Below are 20,124 nucleotides of genomic sequence, written 5' to 3'. Positions count from 1 at the left end.
AGCCAAAGCACAGAGGTTCGTGTCGCTGCCGTGGCGGGCTCGGTTAAGAAGGACAGTAGATTTGTCCAATAGGAATCCAGAATTCTTGACTTTTCTGTGTAGCCGGACCAGTTAGAGGCTGTCGTAGGCGTGACCGCCGCTTGTGCTTTCCTTCAGTTTGAGCAGCGTGGAGTGAAGGAGGAGTACCTGATTCATTCTGCGGGAATAGCGGCTTCTGTGAGTATTTTCATGTGTTTAAATGTAGTTGAAATAAGTTATCTTTATTGTACTGTTCAGCAGAATAGCCTTTCAATTAGAGCAGTGTGCCGAACTGTCTATCTCAGGCTGAGCGCAGGGAGGTAGCTTGAGTTAACTAGCTAACACATTAGCCTGCTAACGTCAGATCAAGCTAGTGCCTCTGCCTACAATAACAATTATAGTCAGCTGACTAGCTTATATTGAAGACTGTCGGTTTTTGGTAGAACTTTAAGAGGAAATATGTTGTATCACATGACTGTCACAAATTTGTGTGGTCTGGAAGTTTATGTTAGACTTGCGAGATTAAGTTCACTGATTTTGTGCCATGGAGACAGAGAACAGGGCTGTTCCTGTTACTAACCTGAAAGATGGGTCCAATATTTATCATCAACCTGGTCTCCGTCTACCTGTTCTATGATTATAAATGTCCTTATTTTGTCTTGAAAATGGACCATTATTTATTTCTCAAAACCACTGGGCTAATACTTCCCACGTCTCTTCTTTCTCTGCCTGCCCGCTAAATGCTTTGTTGTCAGGACGGGGACATGGGCTATTTGTCATCCACTCCTTATTCCCAGAAAGCTGAAAACACCAGCTGAGGTTTGCTTAGGCAGTCAGTTTTCACCATTGGGAATTGAGCTCTGCGGCCTTTTAATTATATATGGTATCACATTTTTAATGAAATATGTGTACTCCAAAAATCCACAAAGTGCTTACAAATCAATTGTAAGTTGCTTTTGTTTCCATTCTTACCTAAAATTGCATCTGACTTCATATTTAAGATCGCATCATTGTGTGCCTCACCTGTCTCACTGGATTCCTGAGCTGCTGTTGTTTATGAGGAGAGCGTCAGGCCAATTAGCTGCAGCTAGGTTAACATCCACACCCTACAAACAGACTTAACTTTAAGCTTTTGGTGTGGAGTGGTAAAATCAAAACATGCACAATTACTATAATGACCGATAAACAATTTCATAATGTTTTGATACTTTATGGACAAAAACATGTATTTTCGGACCAACACTGGACAGTTCTTTAACCAGCCTTTAAAAGCACTGACAAATGTATAATTCTTTTTTTTTTTAATTAAATGGGATTGCCTTGAATGACATTTTAGTACGTAAAAAGGAGCTACTTAAACAGCTTCCAACAAAGTACAGCACTTGCATATAAAATATGAAAGAAAATTGTTGCTTCTTACGGTGAAAACAGTCATGACAGGAAGAGAAACCCATGGGAAATTGCTGATGCTGTTAATTGATGGTAAGCCAGTGTTTTAAACAGCTGGTTAAAAAGCTTTACCCAAGATGTGACACACACACACACACACACACACACACACACACACACACACACACACACACACACACCTCTTCTGTACTTGCCAAATTAGTATTTGGGCACAAGCACTGAGAGTGTACCCTTAAGGGGACTACTGCCTGAAAGGGAAGAGCAGGCCTTAATTGTGTTCTAATAACTCAGTAGTAAAGTTGCTGTTACTCAGACCAAACAATCATCCACCTCTCTAAATGGGACCAGTTTCTGTGAGTTAAATTATTCGTCTGTCTGTGACTTGGAACAATTTAATTAGACCAAGAATTAACTTAAAAAAATCACTGGCTGCATACAAGACCTCTTTAAATGTGCTTGATAGCTAAAGTGTTTCTTTTCTCTGTGTGTAATTTTGTTCACAGAGCTTCTTCAGAATGGACTCCTCCTTGAATGCAGCTCAAATTCGCCAGAAGTTCATTGACTTTTTCTGTCGCTATGAGCACCCGTACGTTCACTCTTCAGCCACCATCCCCCTGGATGACCCCACGCTGCTTTTTGCCAATGCCGGCATGAACCAGGTACACACAATGTCTTTCCCAACACTGCTTCCTGCACCATGGCTCTTCTTTATGTTCCCACTGATTCACAACTTTTAGAATAAGCTCGGAAATCAGATCTAGCAAACTTTCTTGAAAAAAAAAACAAAACATTTTTTTTTCTCAAGATTTTTCTTTTTTTTGCACCTCATTTTCTTTAGTTCAAGCCCATCTTCCTCAACACTATTGATCCATCACATCCCATGGCCAGGCTGCGTCGTGCTGCCAACACCCAGAAGTGTATTCGTGCAGGAGGCAAACACAATGATCTGGACGATGTGGGTAAAGATGTCTACCACCACACCTTCTTTGAGATGCTGGGCTCCTGGTCCTTTGGGGACTACTTTAAGGTATTACATTTTCTCATCCTTCACATCAGTTTCACTTTTTTGTTACTTGTATTTTTAGTCCCACAGATTTAAATCCTGTTTGTTGAACAGTGCCCGTGTACACACACACATATTGCTGTAGGACCTTTCACCATTTATAAATTTCTCCTCTGCAAACATTTTGTTTGCCAAGTACTTTGTGATAAATGTATAACTAGGCAATATAATCTGCTCCCTCTCAAGTGACTCTACCAACTTCTTTGCCTTGGACAGCAGCTAGCAGTAGCTGTTCAGCTCTGTAGCATTGGTGAGCTCATTGTAAAGGCACAGGAAAAAGGCACTTTCAAAATAAGAGTGAGGGGATTGTCCACTAGAAAAACATGCATAGTGTCATTATCTTAGGTAAGTAGAGAAAAGGAGATAATTCTAATACAAAAATGCTTGAACATATGAGCCTGGGGCTCATCTAATTCTTTTTATATTTTCGGTTGAAGTGGTTAAAGTTGATCTATGTGAGAATCTTGCTGTTCTCTCCTTTTTGTCAATGTTGCTTGTTATATTACAATGACATATTCATTATCATTATTAATGGATAAGACATTGCCTAAACAGCTCTAAATTGTTATTGCATCATTTTTGCTCTCCAGGAATTGGCCTGTAAGATGGCCTTGGAGCTGCTGACTCAGGAGTTTGGTATTGCTTTAGAGCGCCTGTATGTCACCTACTTTGGAGGTAATGAGGATGCAGGCCTGCAGCCCGACCTGGAGTGCAAACAGATCTGGATGGACTTGGGGTGAGTGAGCCTTGGGAGCATTGACTGTATGTAAAAATAGATAAAGCTTGTGATGCAAAAAGTGAAACGAGTTTGCAGGTTTAAGGCACTTCCAATCTTTTTAATGGCAAGAAAGAGGCAGTGACATTTCTGTACAATCAAAATGAGCTATAATCTGCTATATATATATATATATATATATATATATATATATATATATATATTTATTTATTTATTAGGGGTGCAACGATACTCGTATCAATATTGAACCGTTCGATACAGTGCTTTCGGTTCGGTACGCATATGTATCGAACAATACAAAATTTTTAATTTATTTTATCAGCTTTCCTTCTGACAATGCTGTCTGTGTTGAGCGCTCAGTGGATCTGCGCTCGACAGTGCAGCCTAGGCGGAGTAGTCGAACGCAGATTCACTGAGTGCAGGGCAAGCTAGCGAGACAGAAGTTAAGCTCTCCTTGCAACATAGCAAATTGAACCTCCCCCACCCTAATTCAGATGTGGCGTTTGGAACTATTTTGGTTTTCATGTGACGTATGACCCTGAAGGTAAGCACGTCATGGACTAAAGTAAAACAGTATGTTGGATGTGCCACGCAATGCTCAATTACATGGGTGGGAACTAGTGTGTTAGCGCAGTTTGCTCGTTAACGTGTTGGCCGTCCAGCCCCACGCACGGGGCGATCCGCGAGAGCTCGTTAACGGAGATTTGCCATGTTGTGGCGTTAACGTCATTTTAACGAGATTAATATATGACTGCACATTTACTCCGACAGCATCCTAGTGCAAAGACAAGTGGAAGCAGACAAAAACAACAAGCACACATGCTACAAACTTTACCCAAGTCATTTAGACAGCTGTTAGCACATGATTCTCCTTATGGGGACCTGATATGTTTAATATGCTGCTGAGAATATAGCCCAGAAGAAGCGTATAGTATAGCTTTTATTTTGGAAAGAGCCATTTCTCTGTAATAAACTCTCTTTTCCAAAGATGAGTGATTCCTCAATCAGATACAGGGCTCGCAAAATCGCTCGCCCGACGTCCCGGGGCTAGCGATTTTTCCAGTCGGGCTACCAAAATCTATCTCTGCCCTGCCCGTCGGGCTATCGTAGGAAGGAAAAATATATGTCAATGCTTTTGCATTCTTTTGGAAATGTAGCTGGGTAATTATGTCATTGGCATCGCTGAGCCACTGTCAATATGTGACATATTGAAATCACGTTTGAATTTGCGCTTGTTTTTTGCTTTCACTTTGCAATCGCGCGAACTGTGTATAGAGAGCGACAGTACTGATTGGTGAGTGACGATAATTTGCGCACCAATTCCTCTGACATCGTCTTATCAATCGTTAGCATGACAAGTGAAATCTCCCGCAGCAAGCTTAAACATGTGAGAGGTTGATCGCGCAGAGAATCGCTGAGCGTTATGTGAGTGCCTGTGTAAAAGCAGCAGGATATATATTTTAGTTCTGCTGAGCCAAATAAGACAGGTCAGGGTGAAGAAGTGACAGCCAAAGAAAAGCTTACCACAAAACGGAAAAGTTATGACAAATCAGACTATAAGGCAAAAAGAAAGTGCAGCTTTATGGTTTCATGGACAAAATAATTTCTGTGGCTGCGATATGACAAGCTATATAACCAGGGGTGCACATAAGTGGTCCGCAGGTGCGCATTCGCTGTCAAAATAAAAAACGCGCACAAGATAAGAAGTTGCAACGCGTGTTTGCGTACATAAGATTTTCTGGAGGACAGACAATTGTTTAGAACTCTTAAAGATGTCGAAGAAGCAAACTCCTTTAAGCAATTACTTTGGTTTTCCTCCACCTCCAAAGAAATGTCAGAAGGAGTCCGAACCACAAAAGAAGCACGTATTCTCGGAAAAGTGTTTGCAGGAGGTGAGCTGGCTTCAAAAAAATGATGAACGCACAGAGATGTGGTGCGGAATGTGCCGTGAAAATCCCACTCTAGCGGACAAAAACACTGCCTTTTATATGGACGCAAACGCGCGTTGCAACTTCTTATCTGGTGCGCGTCTTTTTTTTGGCAGCGAATGCGCACCTGCGGACCACTTATGTGCACCCGTGTAAATAGCATAATGTTCTGCCGGGTGTGTTGTTGGTTTTCCCTCGATTTCTGAGTCGACAAGCGCCTTTGTTACTGGGACCAGTAATTTTAAGAAAGGCCCCCTTTAGAACCCATGAGAAATGCAAGAAATGCATTATTGCTCAGTTTGCAATATCTTTCCCGGAACAAACACCAATTGCAAATAACATACTAAAAATAAACCAGAAAATCAGTTTAAAACAGCGTACTATGTTGCAAAGAGTGAACTACCACTGGCAAAATTTAGCAGTCTTTGCAAACTTCAAAAAGCAAATGGCCTCGATCTTGGTTCCACTTGCCTCTTACCCATGACTTCAGTGGAAATTTCAAATTCAGGATCTGACACAGACTGATTCATGTCCTACACAGTTCTTACAAGTTCATAGAAATTTCTGTTCAATTAGAACCAAGTATTTGAGTTGATGATTGTAATTTTTATACAATGTTGTAATTTGTGTTTCAACAATTTTTTGATTAATGTTTTGTTTCCGTTACAATATTATACTTTAATCAAAGCCTTTGTCACAGACTCAGCTGTAGTTAAACTGATATATATATATATATATATCTCTATATCAGTTTAATTAGGGGTGCAACGATACACAAAATTCACGGTTCGGTTCGATACTTTGGTGTCACGGTTCGATATTTTTTCGATACAAAAAAAATCTTCATGCCTTTTTAATTTGTCATTTATTAAAATTAAAAATATATATTTTAACTCAAAAGTACAGTTTTTAAATTTAATGTTGCTGAAACAACAAAGTAATAAAAAAATTAATCTGATTGAGAAATCACTCATCTTTGGAAAAGAGAGTTTATTACAGAGAAATGGCTCTTTCCAAAATAAAAGCTATACTATACGTTTCTTCTGGGGTATACTCTCAGCAGCATATTAAACATATCAGGTCCCCATAATGAGAATCATGTGCTAACAGCTGTCTAAATGACTCGGGTAAAGTTTGTAGCATGCGTGCTTGTTGTTTTTGTCTGCTTCCACTGGTCTTTGGACTAGGATGATGTCGGCGTAAATGTGCAGTCATATTCATTGTGTTCCCACTAGTGCTGTCAGCATTAATCTCATTGAAATGATGTTAACGCCATAACATGGCAAATCTCCGTTAACGAGCTACCGCGGATTGCCCCGTGCGTGGGGCTGGATGGCGTCAACACGTTAACGAGCAAACTGCGCTAACTCACTAGTTCCCACCCATGTAATTGAGCATTGCGTGGCACATCCAACATACTGTTTTACTTTAGTCCATGACGCGCTTACCTTCAGGGTCATACGTCACATGAAGACCAAAATAGTTCCAAACGCCACATCTGAATGAGGGTGGGGGGAGGTTCAATTTGCCATGTTGCAAGGAGAGCTTAACTTCTGTCTCGCTAGCTTGCCCTGCACTCAGTGAATCTGCGTTCGACTACTCCGCCTAGGCTGCACTGTCGAGCGCAGATCCACTGAGCGCTCAACACAGACAGCATTGTCAGAAGGAAAGTTGATAAAATAAATTAAAAATGTTGTATTGTTCGATACATATGCGTACCGAACCGAAAGCACTGTATTGAACGGTTCAATATCGATACGAGTATTGTTGCACCCCTAATACATACACACACACACACACACACACACACACACACACACACACACACACACACACACACACACACACACACACACACACACCCCAGCTGAAAACACTTCATGCAAGTCGAGCTGCCCGAGATTCACAGAAAATGTTAAATTTTTGTGATTTATATCGTTATCGGGATGATAGATGTCTTATATCGGGATATGAGATTTTGGTCATATCGCACAGCCCTAATACTACACCTTAAAATAAAAAAACAGTAGTTCAAAAGTATGCATTACAATCCTGGTGATCTCCCTTTGGTCAAATTCCAAAACCTCATCAGAGGACAGAATTTTGTCTGTAGGAAAAACATTTTTGCATGATGTGAATGTTAAATTAATGATGAAAGTCTTTCTCATCTTAAGGGAGTTGATTCAACTTCTGCCTCTCTCTGTTTCTTTGTTTGGTTTAGCGTGGATGAGGCTCGCATCCTGCCGGGCAGTATGAAGGATAACTTCTGGGAGATGGGAGACACCGGCCCCTGTGGCCCTTGCAGTGAGATCCACTACGACCGCATTGGAGGGCGAGACGCCTCTCACTTGGTGAACATGGATGATCCCGATGTGTTGGAGATCTGGAACCTGGTGTTTATCCAGTTCAACAGGTAACACACACACACACACACACACACACACACACACACACACACACACACACACACACACACACACACACACAGTGAAAAATGATCTTACTAAGAGGACTTTATGAATCGATGATTGCATCCATGAAGCAAAATATTTTATTGAAGGAATAATGCTTTTGCATTAAATTCACACATTTTTTTTCACACACCATCACATGCTGTGTTAAAAGAGTAATTTATTCTCATGCCTTATGAGGCAGTGTAAAATCTTCTTGGTTCATCGCATTCGTTTACACCTTGTGGTGTTTTGAAAATGACTTCCAGGATTAGTCCTGTCAAGGCTGCTGGGCTACACTAATCCATAGTGTTGCTTTGTCCTCAGTTCCAGCAAGGCTCGGGTTTGCTTTCACATCCATAGTTGTGCTCGTTTGGTGTGAGCTAAAGAAAAAAATGATATGTTGTTAAGTTCTTTTTCTAGTCTGTGTTCACAAAACTTAAGCACCCAGCCTTTTGAACTTGCACTCAACATCGATCCAGTAGTGAAATTAGATTCTGTTGCAACAATGTAATGTTTGTTATGCGTTTATGTCTTCTGCTGTCTATAAAAGCTCATTTGGGGGGGGTATTTAGAAATACTGATAACAGGTATAAGCAGAATGAAATGCACTGGAGGAACTGCTGGAATACAGGGACCTGTAAAAGCTCGGTGCACCTTAGGCTACGTTCACACTGCAGGCGAAAGCGCATCAAATCCGATTTTTTTGACCCTATGCGACCCGTATCCGATCATGGTATGACAGTGTGAACGGCACAAATCCGATATTTTCAAATCCGATCTGGGTCACTTTCGTATGTGGTACTGAATCCGATACATATCCGATGTTTTAGAAAGCGACTGCTGTTTGAACGGTCATGTCACATTAAATCCGTCTTTTACGTCACTGACACAAGACAGACGCCAATTATCAGCGCCGGAGAAGCGCCCGAAAAGACATCGTGAATGCTTCCTGGCCATCCGGTGAAACTGCTGGGAAGACAACGTTGGAGAAACGTTAACATTTTATTTGTACTGCATAATCTGCAGATTCTGACAGAAATCTGCAACTATCCTTTGAAGCACCGCTCCTCTAAAACAGCAATAAGGATCATTATTAGGTTATCTACATTATTATGTAAATAACAAAATAACTTAAAGCAAAAATTGGGAAACGTGAAGTCCGAAGTCTTTATATTAAGGGCCATCAGTCAAACAATATTGTTTGCTCTGGGTCTAAACAGAGCGCGTTGTGTGTGACATCTTCTTTTGCGCATGCGGGCCGCTTTGAGCGTTCACACTAGAGCACGTTTGCTGTCGCATTTTATTTGTAGTGTGAACGAGCAGACAAAAAAATTGGATTTGATCAAAAAATTGGAATTGAGCATTAAGACCTGCAGTGTGAACGTAGCCTTATATTAACTTACTATATTTCCATGTTCTGAACAAACAGGGAAAGACTGTATTCACATGTACATGTGGTGTGTAGGCATTTTCATTCTGTAATTAGAAAACAAAACAATGCTTTTCTGATGTTTTGTAGTATTTCCCACCATATTTGAACCAAACAACAGTGAAAAGTTATCACTGACAGCAATTATCAACACAACAGCAGCCGTGTGCTTAAATGGGTTTCAGATTCACCTGAGCCTTGTTACTTGTTCAGCAGGTGACAAAAATAAACTAAAATGAACCTTTGTGGCAGCAGCGCACCCTTACATGAATCTATACAAGGAACATGGGCTGGAATTTGGACACACCTCTATCTGTTTTGGACAGAATATTCAAGCTAGTAAATCAGATGCACACTCCCACTCTCCACACCACTTAAAACTAAATCTTTTGTTTACGCATTCCAAGAAATTTACTGTCGAGGATTTTTTAATTAATTAATTTTTTCTTATAAAAGTAATTCTCACCAGTGGGCCTATTTTTATGGAAGAGCGAAAATTAAATACAGGGTAGCAGTAGTCTTTTTTTTTTTTCTTTTCTTTTTTTCTTTTTTTTTTATAAACTGCAAACTACAATGGTAAATAAGAAGATCAATAGTTGCATATAAATTACATATACATGTATGTTTTAAGAATAACATGTGTGCACCTCTATAACAAAACAGCACTGCCAAGAGGTCTTAAATCTTTTTACTGATCAGTGAATCTGTGTTTTTTAACTGTTGTTTCCAGAGAGTCAGAGACGGAGCTGAAGCCGCTGCCTAAGAAGAGCATTGACACAGGGATGGGTCTGGAGCGCCTTGTGTCTGTACTGCAGAACAAGATGTCCAACTATGACACTGACCTTTTCATACCGTACTTTGAAGCTATTCAGAAGGTACAGAAGTGTCAAGGATTTGTGCGAAAGAGAGAGAAGATCTATCCTTTACTTGACAGTTCAATGAAAGAGAAATTATGATTAGATTGGGCAAGATCCAGTAAATAGTAATAGCTACTGAATCAAAATATCAAAACTTATTCCTATAAATTAATCTGGTAGTATGAATCCACACAAAGTTGCCTTAACAGCAGCATTTATCAACGTGTTTATTTACATTAGAGGAAGACGTTTGGGGCCCACATATCTAACATTAAGAATATGATCTATTTCAGGGTACGGGTGCTCGACCTTACACAGGAAAAGTAGGTGCTGAGGACGCTGATGGTATCGACATGGCTTACCGTGTGCTTGCTGACCACGCCCGCACCATCACCATCGCCTTATCAGATGGCGGTCGGCCTGACAACACAGGAAGAGGGTAAGACATTGTTAATTGTTTAAATACTCAGTAAGTAACATGATTGCTGCAAATGAAAAGTTTTGTGGAGCCTTTTTTACACATCATTAAAATATTTTGTTGTTTCCACCATGTTTAGCTACGTGTTAAGGAGGATCCTGCGCCGTGCGGTCAGATATTCTCATGAGAAGCTGGGCGCTCAGAGAGGCTTCTTTGCCTCTCTCGTGGATGTAGTGGTCGATTCCCTGGTGAGATTTTCTTTCCTTTGTAGTCCACATAGGCATTACAGACACACAACTTGCTGTTGTTTGGGTTATTGTCATGAGGGTTACGTTAATTTTTAGCTGTTTTATTCTCTGATCTTGTAGTGTGACTGGGTTAATGTTGAAGACAGTTTTCCTCTTGCTTTTTTAAAAAGCATTTCCTACTTTAGAAGCCAAAAAAACATTTGTTCTGTTCTACCAAAACTAGTTTAATTCCATTTTTCTTTTAATGCTTAATTGCATTTACTGGATGACAGCAGTGAATAGAATTCACTGCAGGAAGCATCCTTATTATTAATATTAGATTTCACATGAGATTTTGTTTTATATATTCTTAATTGTGAGGTGTGTATTTTGTATTTTTCAGTGTTGTGAAAAAACATGACTGTTTCAAAAAATCTTGGTGTGTAGTATTAGTTAATATATAACACTTAATAAACTCTAAATGATGTCTCTTTTTTTTTTTACTCCTCCTTTTCCGTTTCTTTCTTTCTTCCCCCCCTCTCTGTCTACATCTCCATCTGTCTACTTTGACTGCATTTTCCAGGGTGAAGCATTCCCAGAGTTGAAGAAAGACCCAGAAATGGTGAAGGACATTATTAACGAGGAAGAGGCGCAGTTCCTTAAAACCCTCAGCAGAGGGCGCCGTATCCTGGATAGGAAGATAATGAGTCTGGCTGACACAAAGACCATCCCAGGTGAGAGTGCGGTGTTTAGTAACTTTCTTTTAAGAAGTTCACTGCTCTGTTTTTGTTACATCCTCCCTGAATTATCCTCGTCATTTTATCCTTTCTTCACCTTTCATCTGTCTTCACCACCCACATGACTTCTTCTTTTCTTGGCTCATTTTTCTGTCATTTCTTCCCTCCTTCAGTTGCTTTGTTTTCCCGCTTTTAATCCCATCAGAATTTGTTGGCATTATGGTTCAGTCTCTTCCTTCATCTTTTTGTCTGATTGTCATGCTCAATGCCTCAGAGCTTCTCAGATCAGTACAAAAATACTCACTAAAGGGAAGGAATTAGAGTTTGAAAAGCTAAAAATTCATCAGTTGATGTTTCACACTATAAATTCAAGCGACATAAAAATTGATGCACATTCAGCTTTGCTTATAAACGTAACCCTCCAGGGTTATTAGTGTACACTATAATGGATTTTTTTCAAAAGTTGTATACCTCAGGCAAACTAATATTTCTTCATTGTCACAAAGTATGTCCGAATGATTACTGCACCCTGCAAACATAAGCTGCTACAAAACAGTTTATTTGTGCTTTTCATGCTTTTACTTATCCAAACAATGCCTCCAGTCCATCAATATTTTTTTATTGTCTGACTCAAGGACATAAGTGTTTAAGCAGTGTTGTTTCAGACACTCACACTTCTGTCTTTTCTCCCTCTCTCCGTGCACACAGGTGACACAGCATGGCTGCTGTATGACACATACGGTTTCCCTCTGGACCTCACCTCCCTTATTGCTGAGGAGAAAGGCATGGAGGTTGACCTGGCTGGCTTTGAGGAGGAGAAGAAGGCAGCACAGGTGAGCAGATGATTGTTTGAAAATGGCCTTGACCGTCCTGACTCTACTGAGTCTCGCTAACTACTCTACTGTGCCACTCCTGTGGGTGCACTGTTTTGCTTTGTGTCAGCATTCTCCAGTACTGCACTGTAAGTCAGAATCAGGAGTCATGCACCTGCTGTTTAAATAAGCCTACATTTACTTTACAGCCCTGTGTGAATCCCTTGTTGTTTGATTAAGCCAAAAGATTGATTTGCTTTCCGTAAAACTGCAACCTCTGATTTCTATCCCACACATTTCATCGATTTTGTACGAGTCTCATACCAATACTGCAGTTCTCCTCATTCCCACTTGGGGGAGTTTGACACAGAACATAATCACTGTACAATATCTCCTTAACCTTATATAGAGTTACCAGTTTATTAGATACACATGTGAAGCCTCAAACCAGTTTTTCTCAGCGTTTTAAAAAAATAGTATCACATAAGTACTTATTTATTATTCAAGTGTGTCTTGAAGAAGGAGAACAAATTTAGGAACATTGCAAACTTCAAATGTTCTCAGTGGTCTTTAACATGTGAGACTTACATTATCCAGAAAATATCTCATTACATTGCAATATAAAGTGCCTTGAGGCAACTGTTGTTGTGAATTGGTGCTAAATAAATAAAATTGAATTGAATAAATATACAGAAAAAGAAACTTGCAAAATATCTCATAAGTGGGATTTCTACACTTCTGGGTTTCTACAACTATACTGCATTGTCCTCTCATTCCCCCAGATTTTGCTTCGTCATGGCTGTAATTTCTTCTCCCTTTATTCTTTTCCCCTCATCTTACTGAGCTGCATCCATTCTGCACTAAAGCACGACATGTTTTACAAATCCAATTGCTCATTTAACTGTTATGTGCTTAAGCAATGGATGCAGTCTGAGCCAGTTTACCTGAAATTTGTCTTGTGGCTGTCCCCTCACTTGTTGCTGTTTCCTTTTGTTTTTCTGAGTTGATTAACATTTATGTTGGCTAGAAATCGACATATGCACCTTTGAAACCTGTCTGTAAGAAAGTGAGAGAGCTTATAATCTTGTAAAGAAAAGGAAAGAGAACTCTCAAAGTGTTGCTTGGGTCTGATTTTGTGCCATCTCTGTAGCACTCCTGCAAAGTCACTCCATCTTCCACACTGATATAAATGTAGAACGCTTAAAATTATTAGATATTGATGTAAATGTACAGGAATTTAACTCATATCTGCTACAGTTCTGGGAACTGATTAAATGAATTATGCACAATCTTGCACAGTCATTATTTAACAAATGTCTAATCTTTATTGAATGATTATACCAGGCAAATTGTGATTGTCTTTTGCTATCAGTCATTCTGTAATTATGTAAAATTTTAATTGTAAATGTTTCTGTATTTTGGGGGTTATGACTGAGCATGAGTCTGTTTGTGTGTGTGTGTGTAGTTGAAGTCCCAGGGTAAGGGCGCGGGAGATGAGGACCACATCATGTTGGACATCTACGCCATCGAAGAGCTGAGAAACAAGCAGATACCCGCCACAGATGACTCTCCCAAATACAATTATACCTCAGATGAAAACGGCAACTACCGTAAGTGATGCATAGAAAAGCACTATATAACAAGTCCATTTACCTTTTAAAGTCAACTGATCTGTATCCTATTATTGTACCCAGAGTTCCAGCAAACCTCAGCTACAGTGCTTGCCCTCCGTCACGACCGCGCCTTCTGCGATGAGGTGACCACGGGTCAGGAGTGCGGCGTGGTGCTGGACCAGACGTCCTTCTACGCAGAGCAGGGTGGACAGACATTTGATGAAGGCTACATGCTCAGAGAGGATGACAGTACAGAGGATGTAAGTGCAATAAAAATAAATTGAGGGAAACAACAGCTAGGTTCATGTGCTTTTTACACTTCTGTAATGAGCTCTGTTAATCCTGTTTGCATTGTAAAAAAAGAGCTTTGATAGTTTCCCTTCATTAGGGTAATTGTCACAGTTGGAGTTTGTTTTTCCTCCCGAACACATTGCAGGTACAGAGAGAAATCGAGCTTTACCTTTTGTCAACTTTTAACTGGGCGGATGAGAATTGCACAGTCTATCTTCAAAGCTAACACATTTGTTCAAATAGCACTTCTGGATCTGATAGCTGCTGGAAATCATGGCCGTGAGCAAACAGCCCATCTGCTTGGCGAAAAAGCCTGCGAAATGAATTATCATAGTTCTTACAGAAGAATGGACAAAAGATAATAAATTGTTCTTGTCTCTCATCCATAACTGAGAACTTGAATGGCATGAAAACATTCATATCAGTTTTAGCAGAACATCTGTGGGGGGGGGATCCATTCAAATGCCAGCACTTCATTTCTTTTGTATGTCTTTATGTATTCTTCTCGTAATTCTCATATTTGCTGAGAATGTGGGAACTTTCTATAAAGAGCTTTAACTTATTAAGTCATCGTGTTCTCCAAAATATTTAATCTCATAGACACACAAACCATCAGACTGCCTTCAGTTTTTCTTTTTGCCTATGAAAACTTTTGTTTGAATGTACTCTTCTGCTTTTTGCAGCGCATGGAGTTCTCGGTGAAGAATACGCAGGTTCGAGGAGGTTACGTTCTCCATGTGGGTACAGTCTATGGCACACTGAAAGTTGGAGACCGTGTCACCTTACACGTAGATGAGGTGAGAATTGAAACCGGGATATTGACCCTAGTTTTAAAAAAACAAACAAACAAGTAAACAAAAAAAAGCCAGCTAAGTAAAAGAGATTCTAGGTATGTTGAGCTTTATGTAGAGCTTTATCTATCCACACACACTTTCCAGGCTCGCCGTAGACCCATCATGAGCAACCACACTGCCACACACATCTTGAACTTTGCCCTGCGTGGGGTGCTAGGGGAGGCAGACCAGAGGGGCTCCCTGGTTGCCCCAGATCGCCTGCGCTTTGACTTCACTGCTAAAGGTGCTCTCAGCACGGATGAGATCCGCCGGACTGAGGAGATCGCTTGTACCATGATAAAAGATTCTAAGGTCAGTGGATGGAGTGAAATCACCAGACAGTTTTATGAAGAGAAAAAAATGTTGATCCTCACAGACTTTTATTTAATATTAATATTGGATTTTAACTTTCCAGCCTGTGTACGCAATGGAAGCAACCCTCGCAGAAGCCAAAGCGATTCAGGGTCTGCGCGCTGTATTCGATGAGACATACCCCGACCCGGTCCGTGTCGTGTCTGTTGGCATTCCTGTCCCAGAACTGCTGGCCGACCCCAACAGTGCTGCTGGTTCCCTCACCTCCATCGAGTTTTGTGGTGGAACGTGAGTATGACACTTGTTTTCAGTCTTTGTGCATTTCTGCTCACACTTGAGGGGGAATGCAAATCAACCGCATGGCTGTTAACGTTGTTGGGTCAACTCAGCGTGGTTTCCTCTTAACAAAAATTTTTTATGTGATGGGTCTAAGGAAGCCCATTTACGCCACTAAAAAAAAAAGTATCCATAACTCTTTCTCGAAATTTTGAATTATTTTCTCAAAAATTCGAGTTAATACGTTTCGAGAAAAGTAACTTGAAATTTCGAGTTAGCGGTGTGGATATATCAAACACCCTTTAGACTTGCGTATTAAAGTGCTTAATTTGAGCCAATTGTTTAAATTCATCAGATTTTTTTCAGTATTATTTTGTTTTTCTTTTATTATTCAACCATTTGGATTTTAAGTCTTACATTTAGGGGCAACTGTGTCAGCAGAGACAGCTGTACCTGCTACCTACTAGGCTTCAGCCTGAGCTGAACTGAAGACTGCATTTCTGATAATGGATCTATATGACAAATAATGTGGCTGTTTTTTGTGGTACAGTTTTCCAACAAGTTATAATTATAGTATTATTTTTTTCATGCCTGTTATTAGCAGGGTATCTGTGTGTTGTCCCCCATTCTTTTTTTTTTTTTTTTTTTTTTTTAAAGAAGCTCGCTAAGCTTGCTATGGTAGGGACCAACACACTAATGTTTAGACTTCAAAATGTGGACTCCAGTGGTAGATAGAGTAATAGCTATGGCTGTGTTTAATATACAGTTTACAGCTTGGACACTTCAACCTCAGATTGTACAGTTTGGTGCTGGATCTCAGGTTCTATCGCTAACTATATTATTGATGGGTTTCTTGTCTGTGATTTAAATCAGTTGCAGCCGTTCCCCGTGAATAATGGACTCTAATTGTCAGTTTCTCAACAGTTTCTCAAACAGAGAAAAAGGCCTTCTGTTAGTGTTTGCCTAAAAACCTCAAACCAGTTTTTCTCAGCTTCACTCCTTTAGTTTGGAGAGCTGCCTCATTATCATGTTGTGATAATGAATGGTGACAATGTCTATTTGTTTAACAGTGTATTTCACAGATGTTAGTGATGTTTGGGAAAATGCACGGGGGGAAAAATGAGCAGAACGACAACATGTGGCAGGATGAAAAATCCAAGCATGCTAACATTTTTCTTAATTTGATATGCTGCATTGATTCAAGTGTGTTTGCCATGCCATTACTGTGTGTGCGCGCCCTGAGTGGAATCAAGTGTGCAGCGTGAACACATATCAGTGTACAAAAGTCCAAATACGCGCATTTGCATTGGGCCAATAGTTTTCAGACCAGCCCAGGGGCGGTGTGTAAAGTGGAAAGCGTTAATTGGATTTGTGCATCTTTATGGTGAGACGAGCGTGTCCCTGTGCAGACAGAGGCCTGGAACATTTCGTCAAGCTCAATCCACTGATTAGACTTGCTCCACTGACTCGTACAGTGTCTGCTCCTGGCTGTAAAATTCACCTGAATGCCCAGACATCTCCGCTCTTTCACACGTTGTGTTACAGCCTGGCTTTTTATGCCATTTTGTGCTGCAGGAGCCAATATTCCGAGCTACATTTGATGCAAAGGCTGCGAGGGTCGGTTCAGATTTTAAGCACCGCAAAAGACATTTACATTAAGCCCATTCTCCATCTTCTTTTTTCTTTTTTTGGTTTTAATTGCACATACTTCCATCTCAAGCTGCTTCAGGTTTCAGTAAACTGTTGGTGTGCTTCTTGATGCTGTCTTTGATGTTGTTTTAATCTGCAGCCACTTCAAAGAGCCTCTCATTCGTGCTGCTGTTGTTTGGTAATGTTTTCCTCTCCCTCTGCTCCTCGTCCTTTGCTCCTGCTCGCCCCTCTCCTACTTCTCATCTGCCTCCCGCAGTTGTGTAACGTTTTTGTTTTCTGTTATCCACAGCCATCTGCAGAACTCTGGTCACGCCACGCCGTTTGTCATTGTCTCAGAGGAGGCCATCGCTAAGGGCATCCGCCGCATCGTTGCAGTGACAGGAACAGAGGCCCAGAAGGTCAGGACACACACACACACACACACACACACACACACACACACACACACACACACACACACACAGCTTACACTTACTGATGTACTCGCTCAAAGCGTTACACTCATGTACTCACTTCCACCCCCACACACAGAGAAGGGTTTAGACAATATTTTAAAGACGGTAGCCCCACAGAGGGGCGGGGGTGTCTTGATGGTGAAATGTTCTCACTGGTAACTACAAACACGACTGATTAAAGGAAAATTTGTCCCAGACAAAGCGACCTTTGGGTTTCTGTGATGAAACTTGAATGAAAGTTGGGGTGAACACTGTAGTAGAAAGAAGAATGTAGCACCCCTCTCTCTTCAGGCCCACAGGACAAATTTACTATTTTTAGACAATTAGTCTTTCATCTTTTCCACCAGTCGTCTTCTCTTCTCATTCTTCCTCCTCGTGTTTCTTTGCCCTTTTTGATCTTTGCCCCTGCCTCACTCCTCACTCTGCTGTGTCGCATATCCATCAGGCTCAAAGGAAAGCCGATGCCCTGCGCCAGTCTCTGTCTGCCCTTGGAGACAAGGTGAAGCAGCAGACAAGCCCAAACAAGGATATACAGAAAGAGATTGCTGACATGACTGAGGTAAATGGGATGTTTGGTTTAGAGAAACATTCTGAGGCAAATAAAAAAAAAAATTGTGAAAAATTGCAAATTGCGCTGTGGTAACATCTCCGTCTCCTCTGCAGTCGATAGGCACCGCAGTAATCTCTCAGTGGCAAAAGGATGAGATGAGGGAAACCCTGAAGGGCCTGAAAAAGACCATGGATGACTTGGACCGCAACTACAAGGCTGACATCCAGAAGAGGGTTCTGGAGAAGACGAAGGAGGTGATTGAAAGCAACCCAAACCAGCCGCTGCTCATCATGGAGATGGAGACTGGAGCCTCAGCAAAGGTGAGAGTCAAGACAGAATATTTTTGGGAAGTGAAGTCTAAAAATCAGTAGCAGAATTCTTATAAATCTCTTTACGTGTTATTTCATAAAAGAACCATGTCCTTGTTGGATATACAGAGCATAAAGAGAGAGCAAATTTATAATCCAATCCCCGAGACTTCATCAGCATCCTGTACAGAAATAAATTAGGAGTGCAAACAGTATTAAAATTCACTTTATCTCTGCACATTTTCTCAGGCTCACTTAGCTTATCTCACTGTGTTATTGCCACGGGACTAAATCAGCTCTGTGGCCCATTAGTTGTGACCTTGAGACATCAATAGTGCTGATTAGGAGATGTTTTTTATTCTTCTCTTCCCACTTCCTTTTTCCCCCTCTTTACATCCCTCTTTCCTTCTTTCTCTCTCAGGCTCTGAATGAGTCACTGAAGCTGCTGAAGTCGCAGTCCCCTCAGACAGCTGCGATGCTCTTCACTGTAGACCCAGATGCTGGCAAGATCACCTGTTTGTGTCAAGTCCCACAGGTATCGTTCAGTGACATATGCTAGAAGCCTTGCTCTGAGCATTTTCCATGGATTTAACCCTCCGCTTTCCACCCTCCACCTTTCTTCTCTGCAGGATGTGGCTAACCGTGGCCTGAAGGCCAGCCAATGGGTTCAGGAGCTGTGTCCCCTGCTGGACGGCAAGGGAGGCGGCAAAGACATGTCTGCACAGGCCACGGGCAGGAACACACAGTGCCTGCAGGAGGCGCTCCAGATGGCCAACGAGTTTGCACGGCTCAAACTGGGGGAGAACTAAGAGGCGCGAGGGTGGGGTCTGTGTGGGAGGTGCGGTTACAAACATATCGGGGAGTGAAGTGGAAATTAGTCTGAAATCTTCAAACATCCTGTCTTCGTTTTTCCTCTCCTCTTTTAGACTTAGAAAGGCTGGAAAACTAGCAAAACTCAACCACTGATGCTCAGCCAGCAATAAATGAGCCACTCGTCTTTACTTTCTGCTTTGCCCTGTTAAAACTCGTCTCTCTGGGAATAACTTGAACACATAAGATCCACTCATAACTGGAGGATGGCAGATGATTTCTACTTTCCTGTTTCCAACTCATTTTTGCATGCAGAGGAAAAGAAAAGGGACATACATTTGATGTAGCCTCCTACAAGTACTGTGCAGCTCAGATAAATTGACAAAAAATTCCCACCTTGGAGCACAAAGTGGGCTTTCGACATACCACCATCCTGCCTCCGTGTTTAGTTTCATCTCACTGTAGTCCTGTTTGTTTAGAAACAAGTCCCCAAGGCACTTTGTCCTTCTTGGCTTCCTGTACCACTTGGGCTCAGGAATAACAGTAAAGTTGACCCAGCTTGGACACAGTATAAATAATGTTTATCCTTTATTGGCAGAAAGCAGTTTGGCTCCGTCCATGTGTATGACAAAAGCCTGTGTGCTCTCCTGTGATTAGCTGGACTTGAGTTGTACAGTACATGCAGTAGCTGTATTATAGTCTTCAAATAACAAGCCATTTTCTGACATGTAATAAAAACAATGGGTTTAATTTAGTAAATTAAGAATTCACTAACTGTAAAATGATCACGAACATGTCTAGTAACCAATCTTTGCAACTTCATGCTGCTGACATTTAATATTGATTAATTAAATGCAGAAAGTTTTGTTATTGTATCTGCTTCCTGTCACTGAAATGTCACGCTATGGGATGGAATAAATGCAGCTGACAAATGCCAC

General features: G+C 41.0%; 1 protein-coding gene across 1 annotated transcript; it reads left to right on the top strand.

The window, feature by feature from the left end:
* The first annotated feature begins 83 nt into the window (after positions 1–83).
* Positions 84–20,123, top strand: aars1 (alanyl-tRNA synthetase 1). Its single transcript, XM_084936214.1, has 20 exons — positions 84–216; positions 1,932–2,087; positions 2,267–2,455; positions 3,082–3,227; positions 7,377–7,568; positions 9,768–9,912; positions 10,188–10,333; positions 10,452–10,560; positions 11,123–11,273; positions 11,985–12,109; positions 13,554–13,698; positions 13,783–13,961; positions 14,676–14,789; positions 14,931–15,137; positions 15,241–15,425; positions 17,353–17,461; positions 17,964–18,077; positions 18,182–18,388; positions 18,798–18,911; positions 19,006–20,123. Exons 2-20 carry the CDS (start codon positions 1,944–1,946, stop codon positions 19,183–19,185), a joined length of 2,901 nt encoding a protein of 966 aa, XP_084792340.1. The 5' UTR covers positions 84–216; positions 1,932–1,943; the 3' UTR covers positions 19,186–20,123.
* The last annotated feature ends 1 nt before the right edge of the window (position 20,124 follows it).

The sequence above is a fragment of the Perissodus microlepis genome, chromosome 7 (genome assembly GCF_051167445.1).
Source record: "Perissodus microlepis isolate ML-2025 ecotype Zambia chromosome 7, ASM5116744v1, whole genome shotgun sequence".
NCBI classification, from domain to species: Eukaryota; Metazoa; Chordata; class Actinopteri; order Cichliformes; family Cichlidae; genus Perissodus; species Perissodus microlepis.
This window is presented reverse-complemented; position numbering and strand designations above follow the sequence as displayed.

Coding starts and splice junctions, on each gene's coding strand:
- aars1 (XM_084936214.1), top strand. CDS start 1,944: ATGGACTCCTCCTTGAATGCAGCTCAAATTCGCCAGAAGTTCATTGAC. Junction 15,426..17,352: donor ATCGAGTTTTGTGGTGGAAC/GTGAGTATGACA, acceptor TGTTATCCACAG/CCATCTGCAGAACTCTGGTC. Junction 18,912..19,005: donor GTTTGTGTCAAGTCCCACAG/GTATCGTTCAGT, acceptor TCTTCTCTGCAG/GATGTGGCTAACCGTGGCCT.